At 40.3% G+C, this 25,205-nt stretch overlaps 1 protein-coding gene across 1 annotated transcript in view; it reads left to right on the top strand.

The window, feature by feature from the left end:
• ankrd50 (ankyrin repeat domain 50) overlaps nucleotides 1-20,373 on the top strand; it is a 36,988-nt gene extending 16,615 nt beyond the window's left edge. The window contains exons 3-5 of the mRNA XM_005726557.1: nucleotides 1,132-1,364; nucleotides 15,733-19,277; nucleotides 19,566-20,373. Coding sequence (XP_005726614.1) covers nucleotides 1,132-1,364; nucleotides 15,733-19,274 — 3,775 coding nt within the window. The 3' untranslated portion in view covers nucleotides 19,275-19,277; nucleotides 19,566-20,373. The remainder of the gene's footprint in view (nucleotides 1-1,131; nucleotides 1,365-15,732; nucleotides 19,278-19,565) is intronic.
• Nucleotides 20,374-25,205: the final 4,832 nt, after the last annotated feature.

The following is a 25,205-nucleotide window of genomic DNA, read 5'->3' as shown; positions in this document are numbered from 1 at the left end:
GGGGGGGGTGGTAGGCGGACAAATTATAGTGATTGTATCATCTGTAAATCTCTCTTTGAGCGCAGATCATCGGTAGCAGGCCTGTTAATGGATCCAATTTGAGCTGGATGGAGATGTACTTAAACACCTTTGCTCTCCCTATTTAAACAGTTTAACTGAAATTGGTTGTGTTGTGTCTCTTGTGTCCTTGTAAAGCCACTGTTTCACTGTATTAGACCAACTGTTTGTATTCATCTTGAAGCGAAGCACTTGCTGTGCAGAGAATGTCAATAGTATGTTTATTACTATTACTAACAGTTTTTATTTCATAAGCATGAATATCTGAGCTCATTAGAAGGGGAAATAAAAACATGCATCACTTTCTGGGTAAATAAGAGTGAATATAGAATTTAGCTAGCTAAACCAACATAAAAAAAATAAAAGTGACAATGCACTGACCTATCAAGGTTTAGGTAGGTTTTTTTTTTTTTGGGTTTTTTTTTTACTCTTTATGTCAAGAAAGGTTGACAGATGATGTCAGGACAGAGTCTACATGGATTAGGATGTTTGTAGATGACCCTGATCTGCAGTCAGAGTAGGGAGCAGGTGGAAGATGGTCTGGAGTGTTGGAGGTATGCTCTAGTGAGAAGTGGAATGAAAGCCGGTGGAGGCAAGACAGAATATGTGTGTGTGAATGAGAGGGAGACAGTTGTAACAGGGAAGATGCAAAGAGTGGAGGTACATGACTTTAAATACATGCTACAAAAAGACAGGAGGCCGAACTGGAGGTGGCAGAACTGAAGATTTTAAGATTTTTACTGGGAGTGGCCAACAACATTACATTAGTGTACATTGGAGGGACACCACAGGTGGAGCTGGTAAAGACGCAAGCTTAACATGGTTTGGACATATGTAGAGTACCAAGGCTGTTTGATATGAAGCTGCTAGGCAGGAGAAGAAGCAGAAAATTAGAAGATTCATGGAAGTAGTGAAAGGGAACATGCAGATGAGTATGCTAGAGACCAGAATCTGCAGTGGCAACCCCTGAAAGAAGATGATTTATGTCATCAATTGAACAAAATCAAAAAGATGAAAACATTGTAACAGATTTTTTTTTCCTTTCTCCTTCCATGTCTCATCCTTTTTCATCAGGTGTGTACTCCTGCCTCTCTTGAGTGTGAAGCCTCCTCAGCAGGCACTCTTCCTGCTTGTGGACTCCATTGATGAAGGCAGTCAGCTGGGTGAGGGGGAACAGAGGTCCTCCCCAGGTTCTCCCAGGACCATTGCAGAGCTCCTGGCCAGTCACCATGAGTTTCTGCCTCCTTGGCTGCTGCTCATCTGCTCCGCACGACGACAGAACAAAGCCATTACCAAACTGTTCACAGGTAAATGGTTCAACTTTTCTCGTTGCTCAGTTAAGATAACTGTTCTCCAAGTGTAGAGGCAATTTTCCAAAAGCTTTAGGGTGTTACATGTAGTTTTTTAAAAATCAATACATCATTGTCAAAATCACTATGATACCATTATTACAACTGAGCTGAGCTGTTGAAAAGAGACAGTTTTGATGTATGAGAAAGTACTTGCAATTGTCAGTACTGCTGTATGCTTGTTCTGCTTGATGGCAACCATTTTTCAGATTTAATAATACACATTTTGACAAAAAAAATACAGCAGTTACAAACAAAGCCTGCAGCATCATTCTTTTTTTTTTGTCACTGCTTCGAATGCTTTCTAACATTATGACATGCCTGAAGGGATTAGTCACCACTGCAGACTTCTGTAAGAGATGCAGCTTTTCCTTGTCTTGTGACACTGTACCATACCCACTGCTATTATCTCCTTGTCAGGCCAGCAGCCTACTCTGTGGCGATGAGCTGGCATAACATTAATCAAAAACCTAACTGTGTGGGAGGAAGTTGCCTCTGCAGACTCACATTGCTGCGTGTCCCCCGTCTACCTTTCCAAAGCCATTGAATGTGGGAGCTTCTAGTGCCCTCACTTTACCTTTTTTACTGTTACACAACATCCCAGCAGTCTGAATAGTTGTGCTGCTCCCTCCTCAGGAGGTGCTTGCAGTCAGATTTGGGGATGAACAAGCTACATGCGTTCTTCCTTTTGTTCCTGCATAAATTATGAAATGCCTATGTTTGTATGATCAAATTCTCCAAAAGCAGTTCTATTTGTAGTGCTGATATTTCTATTGATTTTATATTGGATCGGGTATGATCGCGATTAGGTCTCTGTGCATAGTATGTACAGAAATGCATGGTAACAATATAATGTGCGCCTAAAATCCTATAAAATTAATAGGACAGGTAACAAGCATCCTTCTTTAATATCTAGTCCCAGCAGCAAATTAATTTGCTTGGCAGTCTGTTCATGTTCTGGCTTGTCTTCAGTGGATTATGTTGCTTGCCTCTTATCATTTTAGATAATACAAATAGTATTCCTGTATATATTCCAAATTAAATGCAACAGTGTAATTAGAATTAAGAGGTCACGCTCAAAGTTGTTTTCAGGACTCTTAAAATATGCTTTTCATATATACAGCAGGTAAAGTAAATCATGAACGCGTCACCAGTTTTCTTAGTAACTATATTTCTAAAGGTGCTATTGACATGAAATTTTCACCAGATGTTGGTAACCCCTCAATCCAATTCACACATGCAAAGTAATCAAACTATAACTGTCCATATTTTAAGTTGTTTGCAATAATGAGACATGACACAGGGAAAAGCTGTTGAACACATGAAGAAATGGAGGTGCAAAAAGACCTAGAAAGTCATGACAGCAGCTGAAATCTATCAGTAATTAGAAAGCAATCCTGCCACTTAATGCTAATGAATAACAGCTGGTTCAGTCCCTATAAAAAGGTATCTCATTACCAAAGATACAACCCATGATGGGTAAAACGAGTGAGCTCTTGCAAGACCTTGCAACCTTATTTTTGCAACAGATACTGATGGCATTGGTTGCAGAAGAATTTCAAAACCACTTGAAGATTCCAGTGAGCGCTGCTGGAGCCATAATCCAGGAGTGGAAAGAATATCATTTCACCATAAACTGGCCACGACCAGGTTCTCCCAGCATGACTTCAGACAGAGGAGTGAAAAGAATTATCAGATGAGCTTTCCAGGAGCCAAGGACCACTTGTGGAGAGCTACACAAAGAGTTGGAATCAGCAGGAACAATTGTTTTAAAGAAAACAATAAGAAATGCAGTCAACCACCATGGCCTGTATGCACGCTCGCTACACAAGACTGTTGCTAAAGAAAAAGCATGTTGGAGCAAGTTTAAAGTTTGCTGAGAAGCTCAAAAGGCACTGCATAACATCCCAAAAGTAAATAAGTTTGGAGGTGGGACCATCATGGTGTGGGGCTGTTTTCCAGCATACGACAATGGCACGCGTCATATAATTAAAGGAAGGATAAATAGAAAACATATACAGAGACATTCCTAATAGGAAACTGCTGTCGTCAGGAGGATGAAGACTAAACGAGGATGGATGTTTCACCAAAACAATGATCCCAAACACAGCTGAGGAAACTGTGTTGGTTTCAGAGAAAGACAATAAAGCTGCTAGAATGGCCGAGTCAAACACCTGCTCTCAATCCAATTGAAAATCTATGGAAAGAACAAAAGTTCATAGAAGGGGTCAAGGAAACCTTCAGGTATGTGTGTAAGAATGGGCCAAAATCACCCCTGAGCAATGCATGAGAAGAATTTCTCTATACAGGAGGCATCACCAAAGGCTTCTGTACAAAGTATTAAATACATTTCAGTAAGTGTGTTCAATACTGTGTCATTTCTCATTATTACACTTAATTTTATGGACATCTATGGTTTGATTTCTTTGCTTGTGGGGCTTGGATGGGACATCTGGTGAGAATTTCATCTCAATAGCACATTTTGTATTAACTTAGAAAACTGGTAACACATTTAGTACTTATTTAACCCGCTGTAGGTCTCCTGCAAGAAAATGAATTGTCAGCTATTTTGATCATTATTTCCGTGCAAAAGTTCCAGCCACTCCATGGGTCTAGTTTCTCCATTGTGAGTTTGTTTCTTAGTCATTGTTTGTATAAGAGTGGAAACAGGAATTCAGGACACTAGAGTCTCACTTTGAGTCGTTCGTGGGGATCGTGCATGTAATTCAACAAACCAACCGTGATGCAGGCTGCCCACTTCATAATTTCAAAGACACGCCCACCCACGCTTTCCTCTAACTTAAAAGGTTCTGTGTAGGAACCCGTGTGGATTGGTATCAGTTTAGTTTAAAGCGTTTTCCAAAACTTTGTGTCCACAGACAACACAGATGGAAGAAGTTTTATATTTGATTTTCTTTCGGCAGCAGTTTGTGTCTGGCCCAAATCATTAATTTCAATAGTGAGATTTTATCTGGTGTGCACTTCATGTTCAGAGCGGACTCAGCAGGGGAACATAGTCTTAAAAAACATTTTCGTCTTTGGTATATGTTTTTTTTTTTTTTGTTTTTTTTTTTTTGTTAGTTCTATTTCTGCTTGTTGCACCTCTTTTGTTTGTACTTGTCTGTTGTTTTTGGTTTTTGGTTTTTTAATATATGGTTTGAGGTGAGTTTCATCGTGGAACAATCTGATAAGTGGCAGTTATCTTCTTTTTCTCCATTTTTGAAGCTCATTCTCTCTTTACTGCCTCTTTGATGATGGCCAAGCTTTTGTTGAGCTCTTACTCCAATTGCCAAGCAATTGGTTCAAAAAGATTAATCTACTTTTGAAAAGAGTGCCAACCTCACATATGAGATGTGATGTCCCTGCTTGAAGGGAGTGAAGGACATATTTGGTTTTGTTTTTCCTTTCCGTTTAGACTTGCTGATGTCTTTTTATTTCTATGAACATATTCCACAGTTAAAGAACTGAAATAAAAGGTATTATCTAGTCTATGCACTGAAATCCTCCTGCAGAACTACAGTAAGCCTTGATCTAATGCTTTTAGCAGTGTCTTTGTTTTGTCTGGATCCAGTCTTCCGCTTTTAGTCCAGTGCTGGAAATTCTTCTACAAGACTGACTTTTTCTTTTTTTCCCATCACACTTAGACGGATGTGGACTTGCACACACACACTCACTCACAGTGTATTCTATTGCCTTTTGTACCTTATTATTAATATGGCACTATGAATGCTCCTTATTCATGCAGCAGTGGACTGAAAATAGACCAAAGAACTTTAGAGTATCAGACTGAGGCCAAGTGTCCCCTAAAAATATCTTGCATATTGTTTACAATTTAGAGATGGCAGTGACCTGCCAAAAGCGTCCACTTTCATGCTTGCTGCAAAGCAAACTACTGTTTTATATGAGCGTCCGTTTTAGTCGCAGTGGAGGTTGTCAGTTTCCCAGTATACTCTGGTTTGTGGTAATGCGAACTTTGTGGTTTTGTAAATACAGTGCTGATAAAGTTTGAGGAATGACCTTTAACCACAAGGTTTTGAAGGGAGCTCACTGGACCTGAATTTTGGTCCTGTATTTCTAAAATGACTAAAAGAATTCAGACTCCTTTTATGTGAGTAACTCAAAGCTTTCTGTTACCTTTTGATTTTTGCAAAATTTGCTTCAGTCTGACTCACAGCAAGTGCATTCAGCTGGAATTTCTCATTTAATTTTTTTAAGGAGATGACTTTATTCCCCAGGAGCAAAACTCAGAGTTCCTTGTCTTTTGCTCAACTGTTATTCCTTGTGTCTATCTCTGAGTGGAATGTGCTTTGGGAAGTTTTCAGCACCTCAGAGACCGAACAGGAAGGAGGCATACTGACTTCTGCTGCAGAATGCCTCACTCACATCCGCTTGGCTAATGCCTCACAAACAAAGAGTGGTCAGTTTGTGAGGAGTACAAGAATTTTGCACAGTATCCCTCTGGCAGACCCGTGTTATGTGATCATTCCGATTCGAATAAGCGTCGGACTTGTTACCTTTGACTTGGACTAAAATTTCACTCTTGAGATGCAAATTGTAGCGAAAAAAAATCATGCTTTTTCTGACTTTACCTTTTCTTTGAGCTGTGCTACTGTAAGGGCATTGTAGCGGTAGTGCAGTGGAAACACTTAGGCAGCGATTTTGGTTGGGAGCCGGGTAGAATCTGTGCCAATTTATCAAGGCCTCCAGCAGAAGGTGGAGCAGGGACAGAGAAAAGAGGGCTGTATGAAGGTGCAAGGTAGGGGTTGGCTGTTTAAATACCCCCCCCCCCCCCCCGTGTGTGTGTGTGTGTATTTATTTTTTTCAGCTCAAACCTCAATCTCTTGCCATCTTTTTTCTTCCTACTTTGCTATTGGTCTCATCGAAATACTTACAGCCCATTTTTAAATCATAGTTCCAACATAGCATTTGAATCAGACTCATGTGATTTTTTTTTTTTTTCTTTCCCATCTGTCACATGAAAGCATCACTGGACTGTAAGGGCTCCTATCCGAACAATACTGTTTGATTCATACTTGTTAAAGTCACTGTTTCTCAACAGGCATGTATGTGTGGGGGCTCGAGAGAGTACTGCACGGACTACATGAAGGTGTCTGATCAGCTGATGAATATTTTTTTTTTTTTTTTTTTTTATTAGGGAATGGCTCATATTGACATTTACTTCTGGAAAAGCAAGGCTTCATTTTTCATTTCTTTAAGTAAAAATGCCTTCTTCTTCCCAGTCAGAAAGTGTGACATCCAGCCAACAAGTCATTTAAGGTCACAGTTGTAGCACGGTGACGACATTCCTGACAGTGACACAAAAATGCAGACAGGGTTGACTCATCAGATCAAAGTGTAAATCCAGTCTGGTGCTATAAATAGAAAAAATATATACAACTGGACTAAGGTAATAATCACTGCCATCTCTTACTTGTAAACGATATGGGGGGGTATTTTTAGCAGACACTTTGCCTCAGTCTGATAATCTAAAGTCTTGGTTTGTTCTCTAGGTACAAAGTGCTTAAAATTATGTTTTATAATTTATCAGAAATGAACTGCATCATTAACTTTTTGCTAATAACTTTAAAAAATTTAGATAAAACATTTTTGGTTAAGAACCAAACAAAAATTTTTAAGATTAACAGGCCACAGCGTCTCAGATACATGTGTATCTGGGTCCTGTATACTGTCACTTAAATTCACTCTGTTTACCTTTCTTTTGCCAACCTTGGCACAAACATATATGGGCAGTACTTGTGGATGGAAGTCTTGCTGTCCTGCAAGACTCCCACTGGAACAGTGAGGCAAACCTCTCCACCAATTAGCATCCAGAAAGGGCTGTGCAATGTTCGAGCTGTACGCTGAATATTTCATTTGCTGATGATTACTGCTGAAGCTTCTGCACTCAAAAATCATAACTCCTACCTAATGTCCATATTTTAGCTTATTTTTTTAATTTGATTCAAGTATTACTGGCTAACAGCCAACCTTATGGAGAGCTCAAGGCATGTGTTTTTAAGATCTGAGATAATCAGAGTGAGGAGAGAATTGCTACCGAAATCTTTTCTTCTGTCTGCAAGCATCTTCTGAATAATCCTCGAGTACAGAAGGAGGAAGGTAACTGTGATAGAGCCTGTTTTAAAGGAAACGCAAAACAAAACCTCGTGCAAGCTGTATTTAGGATTTTGAGTGAAGAGCCAACATGAGCGAGGGATGAGGAAGGATGGAGAAGGCATGGAGTGCCAGTAGTTATAATAATATAGTATCAGTGTGCTCCTGAAGCTGTGAAACATAATGACTCCCCTTAAACAAGCACATTCCTGCTCAGGAGTGTTACAGCAACTTCAATTAGATTGATTTCCACTGTAATAAAATACATAATTATTTTAACTCCTTTCCCGATTTTACTTCTTCAAGTGGGTGAAAAGGAGCAACGTTGCCAGCGTTAAGGGGGGCCTACCAGTCAAAACTTGGAAAGTAGCCACCACAAAACCTCACATAAAAGCTTGTCTTGGTTATGAATCACAGCTTTAATTAATACGGTTATACCCCAGCTTAGTCTTAGGAATGTTACAGGAGTGTGTGGCTGCTTTAAAAAGACACTCATCCTTTGAGACATTTTGATGGTGGGTTTACTCATTTCCTTCCCAACGTGACACATTTGCTCATGCTCGTGAGGATTTTTGTTTTAAAAAAACCAAGAGTAATTTGCAGGACTGCTTGCATATAGATAAATCATTAGATTTCACAGCTATTGTGTAGTAAAAGCTACACTTTCAGGAAATTGTGCTACTCGGGGGTGGGACTGTTTCTGTTTCCTGTATTTGTGTCTTTTTCGGGTGAGGGTAGACCACCCTAGCAAGGGCTTGAACCACATCTTCCACCTTCGTTCTGTCCACCATGAATGGAGCTTTCTTAACCCAACATGCCAAGAAGCTGAACTAATTTACCACTAGTGACCACAAAAGAAAAGAGCAGCTCTGTTTTAAAGTGCATGCACTTCTTCAAGAAGCCCTTTGTCTGGAGGCCTATGGTTGAATCCCTTCACAGAAAGGTCAGCAAAACTCTTAACATCGCACTAGATGTGTTTTTTTTTTGGTAAGGTTTCTTTTTGGTCAAATGTAAGACCTCTCTGGAGGGACCGCAAGATCTTACTGGCCAACTGACAAGACAAACACAGTCATAAAGCAGCGAGGACAGTTTATTTCTTTTCTGCTGTGGAATGCTCCCCGAAGAGAGGCAAAAACGGCTTTGCTTACTGACTCCACAGTAAAATGCCATTTTGTGGCACAGTTTGGACAACTGGATATATGGTTGCACAAACAACAGATGAATTTGGAGCTTAACAATGCCAAGACTTTTCAGCAGTGAAAGAAGAAGCACTTCCACAGTTAATAGTCAAAAGAATTTAATAATTGATTCCAACATATTTTGGTCATGCTGCGGCCTTCACCAGAGACTAAATTGCTCAACACTAAACCAAAATCACGTTCAGCAAATGCCTCCTACTATTAAAACACAAAGTTCACTCTGTTCTCTTTTTAGTTTTCGTTATAGATTCTCTGTCACCATGGCTAACAAAAGCAAGCAAGATGCTATTAATAAGCTTACCCCTCTTTTTTTTTTTTTCTTCTTCTTTAGTTGGCTTACACGGACAAACTGATTTATGTCCGTATTCATGTATAAGTTGTCGTCTGTGAGGCTGCATGTTGAGCCTCACTTTGGATGAGCTGGAGACCATAATCCCTGTTGAATACTGTAATTTTACCACCATGCCGTCTGTCAGCCGGGCAAATTACAGGTCTACCATGTCTGTATCTATAACACCTTGGGTGCTGCAGTGCAGTCACATGACTGTGAGCACGGCGAACAAAACTGGCTGGCCTCTTCCTACCTGAGGTGATGCCCTTTGGTATGTGGCATGCCTCTGCCAGATTTTAATGAACCTGTGATTTTATTTCATTTTTTCACATTTCTTTTGGTGGCACAGAGCAAGACTTGTTGGTTTTTGATTTAATTGAAGGGTTTTTACATTAAGCCTTAATTAAAATACCCTTCAAGAATTCCTGGGATGGTTTTCAGTTGGTTGCTGCAACTAAAGACATATTTTATCTTTTAAATATACCACACTGTCTCTTCACTTGTGTGCCAAGAATGACTTTGCAAGTGCCTGATTCCGCAGCATGCCGTCAAAGCTTTCCTCATGCTGAATCTGTAATCTGTACATGCGAAGTCTTCCCAAAATGCTTCCAGGCCTACCTGGCAACACTTGTTGATCTTAGATAATGGATTATTTGACTTGATTGCTGTCAAGCTAGTCTGAGCAGTTTTTATGCAGGTGAATGGAAACATGTGGCGGTAGAGCCAAATGAGGTTACTCATAGGTCAACCCGTGTAATGATGAACAAAAACATGGTCAGAAGGTCAGTTGCAGAAGCTTACCATTATTGCAAAGCTACAACGTTGCATCTTCAGAAAGAATCAGTTCTATTTGATGATTCAGTGACAGTTACTCTGGAACAGATTCCATGGGAATTCCATATCCACTTCCAAACAGCCCTTATTTAGGTTGGGGGCCAAGGTATATTCATAACCGCCAATGTATACTTGGCAACTTATTTTAAAATTTTTAAATATTTGAGAGAATTGTATGACATCCAAAACTAGTAAAGAATTCCCACAGTTAGTTTACACCTCGCTCATATTGTCTGATGTGCTCCGATCATCACCCTATTCCCTAAAACTCGAAAACACTAGCATTTGACTCACAGTGGACACTGTGACAGTCTGAACGTTTAATGGAGTAATGGCTAAATGTGCACTTGGAACAAATGTCATGCTACTTTTTATGATTTATGTCTGTTGTTTGGGGTTTCTGTTAGAATCTTTGGCATGAATGAAATTTGCAGCCATCTGTGCAGCTGCAAGAAGCTAGCTGTAATAGCAGTGACAAGTCTCTTAGAGTAGATATCTCATATGGGGTAGACAGGTGCTCTGCTTTGAGTCAGCCTCTTGTCACCATCTTAATGAGCTTCTGCCATTCAAAATAATAACTAAGCTCTTTGTGGGTTAGTGGGAAAAAAACCTAGTATTTCTACTGTGTTTTTGCATAGATTTTTATATGATTGATGTAGTATTCTTTGCACAGGTGGCCTTGTTGTGAATATGTTCCTGTTAACCCAACCCCCAACACATCAGCCCTCTTCAGCTGCCCTACAACAGGTTTGACTGGAACTCTTTCACATCCCGTTTGAAAGTCAGCAGAGGCATGTTCGGGCGGGAGTGTTTTCATGTGCCTCGCCTCAAGCAAACCTAAATTAATTGTTAAGTGTAATCATTTCTGCGTCTCGCCTGGTGGTCGCGTAGCATGGCAACTGTTTGCATCTTTGCGCTGTTAAATCAGCTCCAGATTTGAGCCGAAACCTCTCAGATCTCAGCTCCTCAGTCTGTTCTCACTTGTGAATAAGCCACATTTATCCAAAATAAAACAGAAAGAGTTGTTGCCTTTTGACTGTTAAACTCCAAATTGGAGTCTGTAAACAATCAAACAAAGAATTCAGCAGTATTTTTCAAAGATTGAAGAGTAGCACACTTGCATAGGACTTGAGTTTGCAGACCGTTGGAGCTCATTCTCTTCCACATACTTGTGTTTAGGAGGTTGGCTCTCTCGTGTTTTTTGGAGCTGGGAACGCTGCAGCTGTTGAACAGACGTTTGGTTGAGCGCGGGTTTACTGGAGAGCCTGAGGAGAGGGCAGTGAGGCTTGGATTTCTGTTTTCTTTATGGATCCAGTGACTTAAGATGGGGTCTCGCGAAAGATCGTGCTGAATCTGAGAAGCTGCCGTTCCACAGTCCCAGTTGATGAGCTTAGACCTCAAGTTTTTTTGACAGACATGCGCGCACACACGCTGGCTCATTCGTCATTTGAAAAATTAATCTAGAAAGCAAACAGTCACTCTTTTGTACGCGAGACCCTGTCTCTTGTGGCTGGTATCCAGCTCTGTAACGAGCAGCAGCTGGCTCAGAGGCCTGCACTCAGGAGCTGCATCCCTCACCCTGATGAATGTGTCATTTGTTGCTTGTTTAGCAGTCGCTTTTGTTCTGTGTCTGAACCATCCACAGAGACACACACACACACACACACACACACACACACACACACACACACACACACACACACACACACACAATGCTCAGCTACAGTTTGTGTAACCTACTTAAAATGGTGCAAAATCTAGGCCTTCATGACTGCTGGGTTTTGGAAAGAAAGAAAATGGTTCTTGGAAGGCGTCTGGGTATTTGTAGCCAATGAGAGTTCATGCATTCTTGTGTAGTACTTAATAGTAGTTCCTGTTACACCGCAGTCATCAAATGCAGGTTGGATGACATTCCCCCTGCGGTTGTTTTATTGCTTTATCGGCAGGAGTAGGGCAATAATATTGCCATGACTTCACAGTTGAAGTGATGTCTGCTGATGACTTAAGTAGAAGCTGTAGGCTATCTTTCAGTATGTGACTGAAGGGAGATGTAATTTTGGTGAGCAAAGGCACTTAAGTAGGTCTATTGTTTTATTTCTTGTTGTAGGTTTTTTTGTCTTATCTGAGCAAGTGCTTTATTTCATGGTGGCTGCAGTCAAATTTCGATCTCTTCCCTCCTCCAGCTTTCCTATTCACTGTATCTTCATAATTGGTGTGTCAGCGACCGTGGAATGTAGAAGAAACAGTTTATCATAAACTACGGCACAGAAGCATTTTTCTTCTGTTCCCCAGAGAAAATATTCATGATAGAGCAGCATCTCCAGAATTGGGCTGTAATGCATACTGAATGTTTTTCTTAGTCCCACTGTGAATAGAAGAAATCATCACGGGGAGGAGAGAGATAGATAGATAGATAGATAGATAGATAGATAGATAGATAGATAGATAGATAGATAGATAGATAGATAATAGATATAGAGATATATCTCTATATCTATAGATATAGAGATATATCGATGGATATAAAAAACAAAAAAAACAAATGCATTTTGAGGTCTCTTAAAGCATGAAGCATTTTTTGTCTTATTTTTCCCTTTCATGGCCTCTTTCCCCCTTCCAAGCTAGTGGGTTTCCTGTTCCAGCTGGAGCAAACCCAGAATGCCCAAAGAAGGATTTGGTCCAGAAGAAGTAGGAGGACCCATCACTGACATCCGAGCATCAGAAAGTCGCAAGACATAAGCTCTCTGTCGTTAGCGAGAGAGACTGTAAATGTAAATTTGAAACTGTGTGCTTGTGTCAAGTGGAGCACTTGTGATTGTGCACTGGCCTGCAAAGCAGAACAGTAGAAGAGAAAGGAAGCATGTACACCAGTTAGATTAGCTTTCAAGCTGAGGGAAAAAGAAAACAAACCCCCCACACACTGGACACCTGACATGAAACAAGAGGCTAGACAAAATGAGATATAAGGATGAGTGAGAGATCCTCTGATGATAACATGATGGGCTGAAATTTGATCTTTACTGCTTGAAGTTTCAGCCAGGGGAGTTGTGAGCACACAGAGAGACCAGGAATGCGAATTAGGATCGTGTGGTGCCTTCAGTCAAGTCTGTATCTTTTTGATATAAACCCTGAAGTAACCCCAGAGTCATGATAACAAAGGCCTTTTTAAAGGAGTACTTAGCCAAGGTTTGTAAACAAAGAATGAAAGAATGAAATAAAGACATCACAACTGCTCTAAGTACTCAGAAACAGAAGTGATTTTTACATGGCTACATCACATGCTTGCCATGAATTTGGCTCTTGTAATGTCAGTGACTCCTCCAGGACTGAAGTAGTGGGAGTTGATACGGGAGGTCATGGAGCTGGAGAGAAGAGGCTGAAGGGAGTGTGGAAAATGTGCACAGTTACTGAAAACAGTGGCATACTAGAAGTGGGTTAGGGCCTTTCAGTGGCTGTAATGATGGGGAATATTACTTTAAAGCTTGTTAAAGTTTAAAGAATTCCCATAACCGCCCCATACATAAACCTGTGTTTACATGTTCATATTTAATATTTTCATAATATTTATTATTTTTTTATATGGGAGTTTGGTTTTTTCCTTACTCAGGTTTTCATTCTGTCCCAGATTGTAGACTTAATACTACATAATGCTGTATGCAGACAGATGTGGGGAGTGTGTGATTGGCTGTTGAGTCTCTTAGATGTGTATATATATATATATATATATTTTTTTTTGTTGTAGTTAAGAAGCATTCTTAGTCTCCTCTTTTTCATTTAGATCTACCACAGGCCACCACATCACTAAAGAAATAAAACGATACAGACAAATGTAAAGAACAATGGAACGTGATTTTTTTTTTTTTTGTATAATAGATCTCTGGGTGAAATCTTACATGAATCCTATTTCATCCTGTCCTGTCTTAATCCCAGTAACTGTTCACTCCTTAGCATCTCAGTCATAAGATGTTTCATGACACTTAAGTAGTGCCTTTTAAAAAGTAAATACAAAGTAAATATTTGTCTTGTATCACAGATTAAATTCTTTCATTCAGTTTTATTTATACAGTACTGATTAAAACACTCTTCTCAATGGGCTTTAGGTTGTACAGTAAAGACCTTACAATAAAGTGTAACCATTATCCGAAGTGTGAGTGTTTTAATTTCACCAAGTAACCAGTTTTTCACAGGCTGAAATGTGACGAAGGGCCTCAAGGACCGAGTAAAAGGGAATTATTGTGAGATACTGTTTGAAGGAACCTGCTTATCTTAAACCAACACAGAAGCCAGCGATAAAGGGAACCTGTTGCTCCTTCTGTTTACCAGGATCTGTTCAAACTATCAGTGCCTGCTTGGGAATTCTTGTTAAAGTCATTAGGTTTGCTATTTGGCCTGGAAGTGTGTGGTTACCGTTGGGCCTATGTGGAATAAGATTTCACTGTCTTTTCTACCCACACAATAGCAGTCGGATGAAGAGAGGACTGCTCCAGGCCTGGTGACAGAATCTGATTCATACTGAGGAGAGATGTTATATAACCAAAGCAATCACATTTCACTATGGAGAATAAAAGTTTTGAACTTGTTAGTAAACCTTTCTAAATGCTCTCTTCTTTTAAGCTGTTTTATCTGAAGATAAAATATCTTTATTTTAATGAATTGATGCTCAGGCTGGCAAAGAAGCACATCAGTTTAGGGAGCGAAAGTGCCAGATAGTTGTTCCCATAGTAGGAGGCTTGTTAGATGTTGGGGAAAAAACAGTATGTCAACAACACTGAGACAGACCCTGGTGACTTTCTTTCCTGTCCTAGTAACCCTGAGAAGCATGGGAACTGTAAATAAAAGTATGCAAAAATGCTCCTACTGCCCTCAAGGCTGCAGACTACACAGACCATGAACAGATTGTTTAAGCATGAAGAAAAGTTCACTTTATGCCCATTAGCAGAGGCCATTATGGAGCCATTTTTCCACATCTCAGAGAGGATTTCCCATTAAAGATCATTCATTGAGTGATTGTGATTATTTTTCCCCCCAGTAGGATTTCTAAAGGTCAATGTGGGAGCATGTTGCATGATAAGTAAGGCATTGGAGAAATGTTTTACAGACAATTGATGTGTTACAGTCATGCAAATAACGTGTCCCTTGCTCTCTTCCATTTTACAGCAGATATGCTTTAGCTGATTAGTCTCTGCAATTAATGAATGGGCTGAATCACCAATGTAGTGGATTCCAGTGTTGAAATAAATTATGTTTTCTCTCAGGATGTGAGATTTGTTTCTTAAATGGTTATCTGCATTGTTACTTCAAGGCTCTCTAGCTTGTTTTTTTTATTATTATTATTACGCTGTATTCATTGTTTCAGCCATGTTTATACTTAAATTATTGTACATTTTTCCCTAATGCTGGCACTCTCTATCTAAGCTGAAATAGCTGTTTTAGCCAATACACTAAAGCCACTAATTGACATGATTTTGTTTTTGTTGGTATTTCATGGGCTAAGCTGAGAGTGGACACTCACTGATTGTCTCCGTTTCCAGCAGTTAGAGGGGTTATGCTCTCAATTCCTCTGAAAGGATTTTCTTTAACAACCTGGCTTTACTATTAATTATCTTAAGAACCTTGGGAAATAAGATTGACTTAACCTAATTATCCAAAGGTACATGATCAGTGACTAAGTACAGGGCAGGATCTCAAGGTCAGACATGACCAGTGTGGGGAGAATAACTCTACTCATCATTAGCAAATAATGCAGCAAAGGTCATTCTTGAATTAATCTTTTGGATCTTTTAATATACTGAGTAAGTTATTAACTCAATTTGCCATCAGTCTCATCTTATGTCCTTCCCTTCTGTTTCAGGATTCCGCAAAATCAGCCTTGATGATCTGCGTAAGGCCTACATCGTCAAGGACGTGCAACAGTACATCCTTCACAGGCTGGATCAGGAGGAGGCCCTGAGGCAGCATCTAACCAAGGAGACAGCTGAGATGCTTAACCAACTTCACATCAAGAGCAGTGGTTGTTTCCTTTACCTGGAACGTGTCCTGGATGGTGTGGTGGAAAACTTTATCATGCTTCGTGAGATCCGCGACATCCCGGGCACTCTTAATGGCCTCTACCTGTGGCTCTGCCAGAGACTGTTTGTCAGAAAACAGTTTGCCAAAGTACAACCAATTCTTAATGTAATCCTTGCAACTTGTAGGCCACTCACAGTCAAAGAACTGTACCATGCAGTCTGGACCAAAAACATGACACTGACCATGGAAGAGTTTCAGAAAAAGATGGACATTCTCTCCAAATTATTGGTCGATGGCCTTGGGAGCACTAAAATCCTCTTTCACTACAGTTTTGCAGAGTGGCTACTAGATGTTAAGCACTGCACCCAAAAGTACTTGTGCAATGCAGCAGAGGGACATAGGATGTTGGCAATGAGTTATACTTGCCGGGCAAAGCAGCTCAAGCCGCTTGAGGTGCAGGAATTTGCATTGCATCTTGTGAACTCCAATCTACAGATTGAAGCGTTTAATCTGGCTCTTTGGATGGTTTGGAATGGAACTCCTGCTAAAGACTCTTTGAGCACCTCCATACCAAAGGAACAGGAGGTTCTGCAGCTACTGGTCAAAGCTGGTGCACACGTAAATAATGAGGATGATCATGCTTCATGTATTGTACAACAGGCCCTAGAAAGAGAGGATTCGATAAGGACACTACTTGACAATGGGGCATCTGTAAACCAGTGTGACTCCGGTGGAAAAACTCTGCTGAGTAATGCTGCATACAGCGGAAACCTTGATGTTGTCAACTTGCTTATATCTAGAGGGGCAAACATGGAGCTAGAAGATAACAATGGACAGACGGCACTTACCCTTGCTGCAAGGCAGGGCCATACTAAAGTGGTCAACTGCCTTATTGGCTGTGAGGCCAACATAAACCATACAGATCACGATGGGTGGACTGCTCTCCGTTCAGCAGCATGGGGTGGACATTCAGAAGTTGTGTCTGCTCTGCTTTATGCTGGTGCCAAAGTGGACTGTGCTGATGCCGATGGCAGAACTGCTTTAAGAGCTGCTGCTTGGGGAGGTCATGAAGACATTGTGTTGAACCTTCTTCAACATGGCGCTGAGGTCAACAAAGCAGACAATGAAGGAAGAACAGCTCTTATTGCTGCAGCCTATATGGGACACAGAGAAATTGTTGAGCACCTGTTGGACCATGGAGCCGAAGTTAATCATGAAGACGTTGATGGAAGGACTGCCCTTTCAGTCGCTGCTCTCTGTGTTCCTGCAAGTAAAGGCCATGCATCTGTTGTGAGCCTTTTGATCGACAGGGGTGCAGAGGTCGACCACTGTGACAAAGACTGCATGACTCCTCTCCTCGTGGCTGGCTATGAAGGACATGTAGATGTAGTTGACTTGCTTTTAGAAGGCGGGGCTGATGTGGATCATACAGACAACAATGGCCGCACCCCTCTTCTGGCTGCTGCATCAATGGGCCATGCATCTGTAGTCAACACACTACTTTTTTGGGGGGCTGCTGTTGATAGTATTGACAGTGAGGGAAGGACTGTGCTGAGCATTGCATCTGCTCAGGGTAATGTGGAGGTGGTCAGAACTCTGCTGGACAGAGGTCTTGATGAGAATCACAGGGATGATGCAGGCTGGACCCCGCTTCACATGGCTTCATTTGAGGGCCACCGGCAAGTTTGCGATGCCCTTATTGAACAAGGTGCTCGTTGCACAGAGGTAGATAATGATGGTCGAATACCGCTGATATTAGCTGCACAAGAGGGACATTATGACTGTGTGCAAATTCTTCTGGAACACAAGTCATGCAGTGACCAGAGGGGATATGATGGGAGGAATGCTCTCAGGGTAGCTGCATTAGAAGGTCACAGGGAGATTGTTGAACTGCTGCTGAGCCACGGTGCTGATATAGATTACAAAGATGCAGACGGACGGCCGACGCTTTACATACTAGCACTTGAAAATCAGCTGGCCATGACAGAATATTTCCTTGAAAATGGCGCAAATGTGGAAGCTTGTGACACTGAGGGCAGAACGGCCCTGCATGTATCCTGCTGGCAAGGGCATATTGAAATGGTGAGGCTGCTGATTAACTACCATGCTGATGTGAATGCCTGTGACAATGAAAAAAGATCTGCCCTCCAGTCTGCTGCATGGCAAGGCCATACAAAAGTCGTGCAGTTTTTGATAGAGAATGGCACACATGTAGATCACACATGCAATCAGGGAGCAACGGCACTAGGCATAGCTGCCCAGGAGGGTCACATCGATGTTGTACAAATACTTCTTGAAAACTGTGCTGACCCCAACCACGCTGATCAGTTTGGAAGAACGGCAATGAGAGTAGCAGCAAAAGGTGGCCATTCAATGATTATAAAACTTCTAGAAAAATATGGAGCTACAACTCTAAATGGCTGCAACCCCTCCCCAGTGCATACCATGGAAGAAAAAACACCATTGGCAGTGACTGGTAAAATGCAGTCCCTCACCATCAAATCAAGTAGTTCTGGCAGCACTGGGGCAGGAGACGTGCAGTCATCTGGACGAGGTCTACAGAACGGGCCTGTTCATGCTTTCAGTTCACCGTCAGAATCTCCTGATTCCACTGTAGATAGACAGAAATCCTCCCTGTCAAATAATTCTCTCAAGAGTTCAAAAAACTCCTCTTTGAGAACCACATCATCTACAGCCACAGCACAGACAGTGCCCATTGACAGTTTTCACGGACTGACATTTACAGAACAGATTCAGCAGCACTCACTGCCCCGCAGCCGGAGCAGACAGTCTATTGTATCTCCGTCCTCTACGACAAAGTCCATTAGTCAGCAGCCATCATCCCCATCCAGTGACTTTGACTGGTCTCAGCTGAAATCCGGTCTTAAATCAACAAAGGGAACTAAAACTGGAAATAGCACAGCAAACAGCAAAACAACACTGGGAGACAAGAAGAAAATCAAGAACAGTGGCTCAACCCAAGGTCAGGTTCTGGAGTATGAGATGACCCAGTTTGACAAGAGAATTGCCATTAATAAATCGGTAGCTAACATTGCAGTGAAAGATCCTCATTGTAAGATCATGATTGGTGGTTCAGTTCAGCAGGAAAGGGGACAGTGCCAGGATCAGTTTTTCATACAGCAGCAAAGCTGTTCTGAGAAGAAGAGGAATGGGATAATGACAAACCCCAACTATCATCTACAGGGTAATCAGGTTTTCTTGGGTAGGGTATCAGTTCCACGGACTGTTCAAAACAGGGGCCACCAGGATGTTCTAGAGAACTATCCCATAGGGGAAACGGAGCTAAGCCTTAAACAAGCCCTGAAACTGCAGATTGAAGGATCAGACCATGGGTTTAACTACAAAAAGGAGACTCCATTATAGCTGGTAAGAGAGAGTTTGTTTTTGTTTTGTTTTTTTAATATTCCAGCATGTGATTTTAATGTAATACAGCAACCATGTGTTTATATGTTGAAATCAAGAAAAGGTGAGGGCACATAGCAAACAACACATGCTTTTGGCTTGTCTAAGGACTAATAAAGGAGCAAAAAATGGGCACATAGATGATACTGGAATGCACTGAATAGAACCACCATTAGTTTTATTTAATCAGACTTGCGTGAAGAAAGCCTCCCAAGCAAAACATTAACCCAAATCATTCCTGTGCCATTTCAGATGTCTTGAATGCCATTCGTCATGCAGACGGCGGAGGGAATGTGCCAAAGCAACTGTTTTCATCTGCATTTTTAAAAAAAACAAACACTTTTTTTTTTTTAACTTTTCATCAGTGGGAGACCTCAAAATGTTACCTAGGGAAGATTGTTTTCTGCCTAAGGCTTATGTGAACTGATACTTCAATGTGCCTACATCTGTTACAGCCTTCTCCATGTATCCATGCAAACTATCATCTTAATTTAATGTAATGCTATTTAATAAACAGTGTATGCACTTTTAAGAGTAAAATGACAGACATGCATTTGTTCTAGTCACTCGTATCCCATCCATGTTTTATCTAAGTAACTGTTTGAGAAAACGTACCAATGCTTTTTCCTGTTATTTTATATTAATGTTTGTTCTACTTTTTAAACACTGACAACAATGTACTGCGAGTACAATGTAACAAACCAGAGGACATAACAGTAACTGATGCCATGGTATGAAGTAAGCGCATTGATAGTCTGCCTTTCTAGAGACCCCAAATAATCTGTGTTAACTTTGAGCAGCGTGTTAAACTTACTTTGTGTGTGATGTGTCAATAGCTATTTTCATCACAAGTATATAAAAGTGTATTTATTTTTGGGGGGAAAAAAGCCACTTTTTGGTTTTGCATTACATTCTATCATGGTGCTGTGTTTTCAGACGTTGCCTGCAGTCATTTTGAACTCCCAATTTGTTGGCTATGTAAGTTTGTGCATTATTAAAATATCTAAGAAAGAGGGAGGTTCATCGAAAATGTAAACAAAAAAAATAATAATTTTGTCCCTATGGGATTTTTTTTTTTTTTTTGGTTGTTGTTGTTGTGAGTCCTGTTTTGTGTGCATTAAAAAAAATATTTAAATAATCCATTTTGGTGCTAAAAGCAGCAATGTCAAGTGATTAAAAATACATTTGTCAGCACAGTTACATGTATAACCTACTGCATCGCAAGAAACAAAATCCAAGCTTTGTTTCCGTATCGTCATGTGGTTCATTTTCAGTTAATTCCTGGCTGGATTTTTCAGGGGCATGACACAGACTCAGAAAGGCTTCAGCCATTAAGACAACTACTAGCTGTTAGTGACATTGTCTGTAATGCAAAGTTGTAAAGCCAAAGTTGAATGGGTATATTCTAACCCGCCTCTTCCCTGTGAGACACTGAGGATCAGTTGGACACGACTTACCCCTGTGGGAGACTGAGAGGAGGAGGTGCTCAGCTGTGACACTGAGGGAACTGAAACATCTGTTTCTTATGAATTCTATAGAGCTGCGTTAGTGTTTACAGGCTGTGTCATATTTTTTTGCAGGCTTTTCATAATGTTAACGGTGAGATATATTGCCAAGAACTGGGATCGAGGAGTAGAAGCCTATCGCATGCACGAACACTTATAAGCCCTAGTGAAAGCTCTCAGCTCTTCAGTACTACAGTAGCTCAAATGTATGCCATGAAGGGACGGTAGAAGGATTCTAAGCAGGACCGGGTTTAGAAACAGTGTTGGAAAAACATACTGTATAGTCTTAAGCAGTTATCTTGTTTGTCTTGACTGTGTTTTGTCTGCCATCTTTGATTTGACTGTCAGTGATTGGATTGTAAATAGCTTCCAATGTACATTCAACTTTCATTTAAAAAGAATTCCTGTATTCTATGAAGTGGAATTTTCTGATGTATATTAAAGTGCTTAATAAACATATTTGCTTTACTGCTGAAACAGACATTTTTGCTTATTTCATTTCGCATCCTTTTATAGTAACAGTGCCAGATAGTTGAGGCCAGTATGCTGACAGAAATGATTGTGTTGGCCGTTAATGGTCCAAAACAAGATGGATAATAAAAAAGCCACCAAAGGAAAGAGATTTGATTTATGGGGATGTACCAAAACCTGAAAAATCTGCACCATGCGTATATTTTTGTACTTGTATTCTTTTGACAGCTTTTTCCTCTCTCCCTTTCTCTCTCTCTCTTGTATTGGAGCTGTGAAACTACAGCATGTGCTGTTAATACCTACTTCACTGTTGGTCATTTGATATAGAGGGCCAAACCAGGACACTGCAGGCATCGCAACACATGGATCACGCTGAAGTGGAGCAGACAAGTGTGCCAAGTGCTATCGCGGCCTCCCCCTCTCCTGCATTTCACTCTGTTCATTTGAGTTAAAAGCAAACTGAAAGAGAGCTCTAACAGAAGTAGCTGAAAGATTTGATTTAATAGCATTTTTATTTAATCTTACGCAGTTTCACAATAAAGAAACTGGGTGCTTTTACTGGATTTTGGCTGTGATTGTGAGTTATCTCCTATTCAAATTCCAAATCGATGCAAAGTATACAGTGAAAACATTCAGCTGTGTTTCAAAAAGACTTAACTTTGAACCAAAGAGTTAAATCTGAACAAAGTGGTTCTATTGAATAATTAGGTTTAACTGCCACCACCCAAAATGTCATGAAAAAATGCACCAAATAGCCGTTCAAGTGCCATTTAGACTTTTGGACCTTCAGCACAGGCTTCTCTGTATGTTTTGAGAGGGTGGGTGTTAATGAATGAACCATCTGGTACTGATGTCATGCAGTGTGCACTGTCCAAGCTTGGAGGATCTCCTCATGAACCGTCTGCCAGTGGCCACATCTGGTTGCTCTCCACCCATGCCCTTGTTTTGGATACAGCGCTAACAAGTTCCCTCACAATATACACAACATGGAGACAGTTGTGGCTGGCTTGTTCCAGAGGTATTTTAAACCCAATGGCCTTCAACTAGTGCATGCCTTTGAGAGCCACGTGTGTGCTGAATTCACATTTAAGTAAATGTGATCTCTGTTTAGCACTTTAGCTACAAGCTTTCTTGTTTGGCTTCGCAGAAACCTGCATGTACTTCGATCTAAGCTGGCTCAAGGTGACTGTCGAATCACAAAATGCTGTTAATTCTCGTGTCCTTGTGGGGAACATATTTCCCAGCTTGTCTTGAGATCAGCAATCCTCACAAGAATGCAAACACTGAAAAGATTTCTTTTTGGCAGGTGTGTGTGTGCGGCTGGTGTCTTACTTCCAAGTTTCTTTGTGATCACATATGTTGAGCTTTAATCTGTGTATTTTCCAACTTCTGCATACAATTTTCAAAAATATACACTTTGAAGAGGGTTTTCAAGATAAAGCCTTTTCAGTTGATCGAAGCTTAGTGAGACAAAACAAATAAAGGCTGCATTTTCAGATGTATTCTCGATTATGAGACTTTAGCCATAGCAAAGCTTTGTTGGAAAAGAAAATACTGTATGCATTCAACAAATCCTCTTTTTGTGCAGAGATGAATGAGTATGTGCCAGATTTTGCTTCGTGGATTACATTACTAATTACATGCTAAATTACAATTTGTAAACATCACCAAACAGTCATTCTTACTAATCAATTAACTTGAGTAAACACATCGAAGAATTTGCGTTGACTCTTGGACAGAATGTGTAAGTTCAAATCTATAGCTGAACAATTTAAATCAGACTTCAAGCACGACTCTACATCATGTCAGACCAGTTTTATTCTCCAAATGTTAACTGTTGTTCTGGGAAACTGGCATCTGTACAAGTATAAATAGTCAGCATCTTGGGATGAGTGCCAGAAATGATTTGGTGAAGAAGCAGCCAAGTGGCAGACTTGTGGAGAAATTTTACAATGGGGTATTTAAATATGTCCCTCCAGTTTTATAATGACACGGGTGCAGCCATGCAGAGCCATTCATCTCAGTGGCGTTCAAATTAGATTGACTGGAACTACTAGCCTGCGAGCTTTGTTAAAACTGTGACCTGAAATAAAGGTGAATTTCTCCAAACTCACAGCGAAGAGGAAATGGCTGCAATTTGGTTGGAGAGAGAGACTTTAAATCCATTAACTGCTACATTTATGTGTTATGTTGTTCTGAAGAAGTTTGTGTAGATCTTGTTTTTTACATATAGTATGTTTAATTTTTTGATTATCTGGGAAATATTTTTTATTAATTATTAATTAATAATTAACTGATTAATAATAATAATTATTATTATTATTTATTTTTACAAAATCCTGCTTTAAAGCGATTTTTTGTTTGTTTGTTTAAAAAACAATTTGCCCTGAAAGTGACACTATACAAAGAAAAAAAGTGTTATAATTGACTCATCAATAAAATCTTACACTCAGTGTTCTATTGTAAACTAATTTTTTTTAAGCTGCATACACACAGGAAGTAATTTGCTCTATGAATTGCTTTGAAGTTGACCTCTGATCGCTAGTCTGGATAACCCCTAATAGATTAACTTTCCTGTCATATGTTAGTATCACTCGTTATCCTGCGCTCTCATTGGTTATCGCTTGCCTCAAAAGTGAGTTCATCTCAGGACCTGCCCACTTCCTGTCACCAACTATTTTATTGCAGGTTTTGTGCCAAAAAGTGATTGCAGATGTTTTTATGTGAATTTTGTTTTAATACTATGTGTAATATTCTTACTTATAGTGGCAAACAGGCTGCAATCAAGAGGATTTGCTAATAAAATAAACAAATGACCAATTTTGCAAGAAACGTCATGACTGCATTATTGTACCTACATTATAATCATGTGACATAGCAACAGTGCATGAAATTTAATTTACAAAAAAAAGTTTCCTTTCGGTCAGTTGCAGACCAAAGAATAGCAACACACAGATGGGCAGTAGATAATGAAACCCGTGTGCAAACATGAGCGTTCGTTTATATGTGTCATTTCAGTCACAAAGGAAGCTGAGTTAGACAGATCAAATGGGTATCTTTTTTTTTTTTTGGCAGGGAAACATTAGCTCTAATCCCACAATTTATCACATGAACAAACCTACATGTTATTGCCAGCAGTGGCTATGGAAACAAATATAGAGAATGTCATGATAAATAGACCATAACTTTGGAAAGCAGATTCTTCTTGATTTAATATTTGAACTCAAACAAGCTTAATACTTCTTTGTGGGTCAGAGCCAGTCTGCAGAGGTGAAATTATCCCAATTCTCAACTTGTATACATTGCATATTATAAAAATGCCATATTACTACTGTGCTACAAACACCTAAAACACATCCGAACCCATCCTTTAATGTCTAGTTGCTGGCAGCCATGTATGCAATGGAAACTCAACAACAGGCTGTGTAAGCCCATTTCACACTCCTCTTTCCTACAAACATCACGTGATCAGCCATAATTCATAGAAGCACACTTAAATTTGCAAGATTTTTAGCTCCAACAACCCCACAAGTGGGTTTGAAAGACAGACATCTCTAAACCCCGGAAAGTAGTATTTGAGCCAGAGATATGGATCTAAAATCCCATCATCCTCCTGCACGTACATTATGATCATACTGTGCACTACTATGTTAGTATAATATCTCACTCATACTCCCACAAAGCTAACAAACAGTAATCGCAAAGCCGGTTTCGGACGCTGTTGTGACAAGGAAGCCTGCTGAATTTCATACTGTTTACTGGCAACAGTTCATTCATGAAGAGTTTCAGTTAAAAAAAAGACCATTCCAGTTTGGATTTGTGTCAGCACAGTCCAGCAGCAGGTGGGCAACGAATACATTCATCAAGCTTTCACAACTGAGGCATTTAAAACATGCATACAGTATACTGCTCTCAG

Source organism: Pundamilia nyererei, unplaced genomic scaffold, assembly GCF_000239375.1.
Source record: "Pundamilia nyererei isolate P.nyererei 1_Seehausen unplaced genomic scaffold, PunNye1.0 scaffold00020, whole genome shotgun sequence".
NCBI classification, from domain to species: Eukaryota; Metazoa; Chordata; class Actinopteri; order Cichliformes; family Cichlidae; genus Pundamilia; species Pundamilia nyererei.
This window is presented reverse-complemented; position numbering and strand designations above follow the sequence as displayed.